The sequence below is a fragment of the Phyllobates terribilis genome, unplaced genomic scaffold (genome assembly GCF_046119375.1).
Source record: "Phyllobates terribilis strain yellow unplaced genomic scaffold, ASM4611937v1 Scaffold_9__5_contigs__length_417890890, whole genome shotgun sequence".
Lineage (NCBI taxonomy): Eukaryota > Metazoa > Chordata > Amphibia > Anura > Dendrobatidae > Phyllobates > Phyllobates terribilis.
This window is the reverse complement of record NW_027362769.1, coordinates 207359278-207365814: the sequence shown is the minus strand read 5'-3', so window position 1 is coordinate 207365814 and position 6537 is coordinate 207359278. Positions and strand designations below refer to the sequence as shown.

The following is a 6537-nucleotide window of genomic DNA, read 5'->3' as shown; positions in this document are numbered from 1 at the left end:
GACAAAACAGATAGATTTCTGACCTCTAAAAAGCAATATCATGCAAAGCTGCTTTTCAATAATTGGCACAACTTGTAAAAAAGCTTAGTGTGTAATTACAGATGAAGTGGCTGCTTGAGCTTTTGTCAGTCTTAAATATACCATACAAACTTTTCAAGAACTATAATATTAGGTCGTTTTAAAGAATACAAGTGTGAGAAGAAAGTTTCCCATACTCTGAAAAGATATTTTTAAGGAAATAGATGCAAATATCGAACGGAATTCGGTAGATATTTCTTGAAAATGTAGAATTAGCTGAACTGGAGAGATACATATAAAAATCTTTTACCTTGGGATAAAGAGCTTTAAAAGAACTTTAAAGAATCAGTTGAGGATGAATGTTTTACATCTAAATGCATCTATGTATCTATCTAGACGTGTATTATTATTATTATTTATTATTATAGCGCCATTTATTCCATGCTGCTTTACATGTGAAAAAGGGATATACATAGCAAAAACAATTACAATAACTTTAAACACAATGTGACGGCGACTGGTACAGGAGGAGAGAGGACCCTGCCCGCAAGGGCTCACAATCTACAAGGGATGGGTGAGGATACAGTAGGTGAGGGTAGGGCTGGTCACGGCGCGGTATGGTGGAGTGATGGTTAATGCAGGTTTTAGGCTTGTCGGAAGAGGTAGGTCTTCAGGTTCCTTTTGAAGGTTTCCATGGTTTCCACGGTCGGCGAGAGTCTGATGTGATACACTGCCGATTTTGCAAGTTTTCCCACCTACAAAGAATGGAGAGGTCTGTAATTTTTATTGTAGGTACACTTCACCTGTGAGAGACAGAATCTAAAAATAAAAACCAGAAAATCACATTGTATGATTTTTAAATAATTAAACTGCATTTTATTGCATGAAATACAGTAAGTATTTGATCACCTACCAACCAGCAAGAATTCTGGCTCTCAAAGACCTGTATTAATTGCACCTGTTTGAACTCATTACCTGTAAAAAATACACCTGTCCACACACTCAATCAATCATACTCCAACTTCTCCACCATGGCCAAGAGCAAAGAGCTGTCTAAGGACACCAGGGACAAAATTGTAGACCTGCACAAGGCTGGGATGGGCTACAGGACAATAGACAAGTAGCTTGGTGAGAAAGCCACAATTCCTCCTTCGGTCTGGTTCTTAATGAAAGATCTCGCCTCGTGGTGTAAGGATGATTCTGAGAAAGGTCAGGAATTGGCCCAGAACTGCATGGGAGGACCTGGTTAATAACCTGAAGAAAGCTGGGACCATAGTCTCAAACATTACCATTAGTAACACACTATGCCATCATGGATTAAAATCCTGCAGGGCACGCAAGGTCCCTCTGATCACGCAAGCACATGTCCAGGCCCGTTTGAAGTTTGCGAATGACCATTTGGATGATCCAGTTGAGTGTTTGACCAACAGAAATCAGATGTTACATGGACATGAAAAAAACATATGGTTGTCAGATCACTAAACTGGGCGTAGTGTGTCCAGAGTCCTGAGTGCCTCGCACAGATCAAGTCAGAGCAGCAGCAGCGTAACAACAAAGGAAGATGGGTTTGTGATCCAGTGATTGGCTGTGTTCCAGGTAAGTAAAGCTTAGCATTTATTGTACATGTTAAAAAGGCTCCGGAGGGCAATAGGACTAGAGTGCAAGTGGGGTACTGGTAACCAGACCAACGCGTTTCGGCTATGCGCCTTATGGTCATGAGTAAGGAGCTTAGCCGAAACGTGTAGGTCTAGTTAATTTGCCTTAATCGTTAACTCCCCGGAAAATTGTCAAGGCTCCCATACACATTAGAATTGTTTGCCTAACTCGTCATTATTGGCGGATTTGTCCAACATTAGCCCATTGTGAATGGAGGTTGCTTTATTTTGTACTGGCCACTGTTACTTTGCCCCAGAACTTTAATACTCTTTCATGGTTAACAAACTATACTTCTGTTAATAGTCATTTGGGGACCACAACCCACAGACATGTACTTTGCATAATTTGAGAATTGCATGTCTGATGGATTTATTACAACTACTGAAATAATAGTGTCATGAGAAACCACATTTTTTTTAAATTTTGAACAAAACCTCAGTATTAAATCAGGTCTGATATTACAACATGAAATCAATATAGGAATTTGGGGAAAATTGTGACAATGCATAAATGGTAACATAAAACCTTGCTTTTTATCCGTGGTTAGTTCCCCACAATTATATAGCGTGCTGCACATACTGTATATAAATATCTGAGGAGAGAAGTTCTCTGGACAGTCAGAATGGTCTCAGTGTGAAGAGAAACATCAGGTATGTTATAGATTTCAGTTTTATTACATGGAATTAATTGCATTTTATATTACTCATCAACAAAGTCTTCTACTGGTAATATTGATAATAATTTCTATCTCTATGTTAATTTCAGTTTTGTCTCCTAAAGAAAAAAACTTTCCGTATGTCCTAACAGGGCATACGAATATCATATAGAGGAATTCTTCAAGGGAATCTCATCGGATTCTCGCTGCCCAAACTACAGGCAGCATAAAGCAGACACTTGTTGACTGTAGCCAGATATGTTGTACTTTGAAATGAAATTAAAACTTTACATTTTAAATATATTTTGAAAAGGGGCTATGCACTTCAAATGACTAGTCTGATGCAATCCCAAGTTAGTATCTTCCCACTCCGATCCTTTTTACTGACACTTCTTAACACACATACAGGGAGAGATACGTTAGTCCACTATAGCAGGGGAAAGAGAAGCCAGCCTTACAAAATGTGTTTACTGTGAATCTCTGCAGCGTTGTAGAGTATAACTGTCACGGGTGTGTCAGGTTTGACAAACAGTCAAATGGGGTCCAGCTGTAGAAGGTCACTGCGTATGGCCTTGCATACATCTTCCTGATCCTTTCATGATCCCTCTCACTTTAGGGCCCAGAGGTGATCCTCACCTTGCTTGGGGATTATGCCTTTAGGACCCAGCGGTGATCCTCACCTTCTGCTGCTAATTAGCACACCCTTGCTGCATCCTTAAATACACTGGGTTTCTCCAGAGAGTTACTTGTGATAGAGTGTTCTGATTCTATTCAGGCCTAGAATTCTAGTAGTTGACTAGAATTTTCTTGGAGTTCCTTTGTGGATTGTTGCCGTTTTCTCTCTGGTGTCATCTTGAAGCTAAGTGTATTTCCTTGTTTGTTTCTCTTGTGTGTACTTTAGCTTGCTGTGGGGCCGACTAGTGCTCACCCCTCCCCCTCCCTAACTAGGATCTAGCTTTAGAGTTAGCTAGGGCCAGGTTTCCTGTTTGGCGATAGGTGCAGAACCTATATAGGGTCCATAGAGGAGTCAGGGTTTGTCGTTTGAGCTGTTTAGGGGTCTCCACTCCCCTTTTTCCTACTTGTAGGGCACCCATCCCTTTTCCCGTTGTTATATGCTGGGTTCTCCCCATACCCAGCATGACAATAACATACCCTCGTATCAGGCAGCATGAAACTGAGGACAGATTCCCTTTAAATCTGGAATTCTCCCCTCTGTAAGCTCAATAGGGAATCATTAACTTTTTAGAGACTCCATGTTCTTAACCCATACTTATCTGCCCTGTAAATTGCTGTACATTTAGGACTCAAAGATAATGCATGCTCAGGAGCTAAGCCTGAAATTATGTGCATACATGTTAAAGAAGAAAGCGGCATTGAAAAATCACAGAGAAATCATCACTACCCCAAGAAATAAAAAAGATATAGCTGTTAAACTTATGGCAGTACAGCAGAGCTGACAGTACCATGAGAGGAGAGCTGATAGAAAGGTTTGTAATGTGACACAGCTAAACTCAGCTGTGCTGTCCCTTCCCCAACAGGGACATTGCCTCAATGGTGTTAGTCATCAGTGCTTTCTAATCATACAGGAGGTTAGATCAGGAGATCAGAGCTATCTGTCATACATCTCACATACTACAACTCCTGCTCTAAGCAATGGTGTGGGCCTGTTCTTCTTTCCTCTGAGTGTGGCTGCCTGCTTATGATTGGGCAACATAATCCAGGGGTAGAAGTATACACCTCCAGTGAAAATCTTCTGATAACACCCACTTGAACTTAATAAAAATGTAAGTAATTAGAGGCCAAATAATGTGATAGCTAATATCTCCACAACTAAAAATGTTTTATTCCGCTCTTTAGCGACTATTACATCATGTGTCCAGGTAAGCATGAAAAATTTGGTGAAAGGTCCTCTTCAACATTTTTCTTCACCATTTACAGTACTAGTACTTAACACAGATGGACATTAATGTACAGAGCTGTGATGCAACAATAATGGCCATAAGCAGCAGTTAAAACTTGTCAGTTATAAGCTAAACCCCTTAAATGCCACAATCAATAGTGCCAGTTGCACCTAATAGGTTGTTTCTAAGCTCAACAGACAGCTCTAGCTAATCTTTCACCTGGGGTAAAGATTTAGTTTACCACCCTGTTTCTTTAACTATCCCTTAGCCAAACATGTCAAACCGAGGCTCAATGGTGTCCCATCTTATCTAGTGATCCAATTATCTCCACCTCCAGTACTGATTGCCTATTTTTAGCTACACTGTGAATGGGCTTGGATGTAATAAGGTACCATCTCACAAAACGACGCACCAGCGATCCTGACAACGATGTGACCTGGCCGGTATCGCTGGTGCGTTGCTAAGTGATCGCTGGTGAGCTGTCAAACAGGCAGGCTCACCAGCGATCACGGGAGCAGCGACATCGTGGAAAGAATCTTTCCATGATGTCCTGCTCCTGGTTACCAGCCTGCTGAAGCAGGAGCAGGCTGGTAACCATGATAAATAGCGGGTTACTAGGGGCACACGCGCACTTAGTAACCCGCCTTTTATCATGGTTACCACTCCACTACGGTGAGCGGGAGGTTACCGTTCACCGTAGCAGAGTGGTAACCATGATAAACAGCGGGTTACTAAGTGCGTGTATGCCCCTAGTAACCCGCTGTTTATCATGGTTACCAGCCTGATCACTGGTCCCGCTGGTCACACACAGCGATGTGTACTGACCAGCGGGAGGGCAAGGACCAAAAAATGGTCCAGGACACTTTGCAGCGATCAGCGACCTCACAGCAGGGGCCTGATTGCTGCAAAGTGTCACCCATAGCGACATCGCTGGTGAGGTCGCTGTTGCGTCACCAAAACTGTGACTCAGCAACGATCTCGCTAGCGATCTCGCTATGTGAGACGGGGGCTTTAGAGGTGTTATTTTCTTTCTTTGAATTTCCATTTACTAATTGTTTGCACTTTTATTTCCACTAGGAACAACAATCACCCAAAAATGACTCATTTCACTGTTTTCCTGCTCCTTGCAACTGCTCATATAGTCACCTCTCAATGGTGTAAGTCAATATATTATTGTTCTGATCATAGACAACAGTAGCATTATTGCTATTAATTTTAATTGGCTTAATGACCACCAATACTTCTTTTTACTGACCAGAGATATAAATGAATAGCATCCTTCGATGGGTGGAAATGCAGCAGCTTTCACCTGTACACTATATCTGACACCTTGATGCATCAGTCACGGTTGGCGTTGGCACAGACCATGTCTGTTTAAGCCCTTAGATGCTGCTATCAATAGTGACTATGGCATCTTGATGGTTAATAGAGTGTGTCAGCTTTCTCTTTAACCCAATCTGCACCCTGAGATCATGATTGTGTGGGTCTGATGGTTTCTTTGGCAATGCATGGCCAAATAATGGTAGTAGAGTTTGCCAGTTATAGTGACCTGCTCAGAAGTTAGCAACATTTAGATGGTAAAAATAAATTTTTCATTCCTGTCATGCCACATCGCATTAATTCCTGAAAAGCACCTTAAGGGTTAATAAGCTAACCAACATCAGTTTTCAATATGTTTAGGGGTGTTGTTTTTAAAATGGTATCACTTTTGGGTTTTCCAAGACATAGGTCCTTCAAAGTTACTTCAAAACTGAAAAGGTCCCTAAAATAATAAGTTTTGTAAATTTCTTAAAAAATGAAAAATTACTGCTAAAATGTTAAACATTTTAACATCCTAAAAAAGTAAAAGTACATTTTTACAAATGGTGCTGATATAAAGCCGACATGAGGTAAATGTTGTTAATTACCGTTTTTTTGTGTGGTCTAACTATCTAAATAAAAAGGGATAATCACTCAAAGTTTGAAAATTGCAAATTTTTGACATTTTTGTCAAATGTCTTATATTTTTATATATAAGCCCAAAACATATTGACCTACATTTACCATTAACATAAAGTATAATGTGTCTTATAAAAAACAATCTCAAAATCATTTGGATATGTTGAAACATATCAGAGTTATTGTCACATTTTTTTTAGCCTGGTCACTAAGGGGTTAAATTCCTTCCCTCTTAAGCAAACAGTATCTGAGATATTCATGAACAAACCTTTCAGTTGATCTGTAAAGAAGTAATGTAAACAGCCTTGGACTGGCCCACAGGAAAACAGGAGAATCCTCTGGTAGGCCACCACCCTCTTATATGAGCAG

General features: G+C 40.5%; 1 protein-coding gene across 1 annotated transcript in view; it reads left to right on the top strand.

Annotated features, from left to right (window-relative positions):
- The first annotated feature begins 4199 nt into the window (after positions 1–4199).
- The window catches only part of LOC141161333 (uromodulin-like), a 57136-nt gene continuing 54798 nt past the window's right edge, over positions 4200–6537 (top strand). The window contains exon 1 of the mRNA XM_073646147.1: positions 4200–4209. Coding sequence (XP_073502248.1) covers positions 4200–4209 — 10 coding nt within the window. The remainder of the gene's footprint in view (positions 4210–6537) is intronic.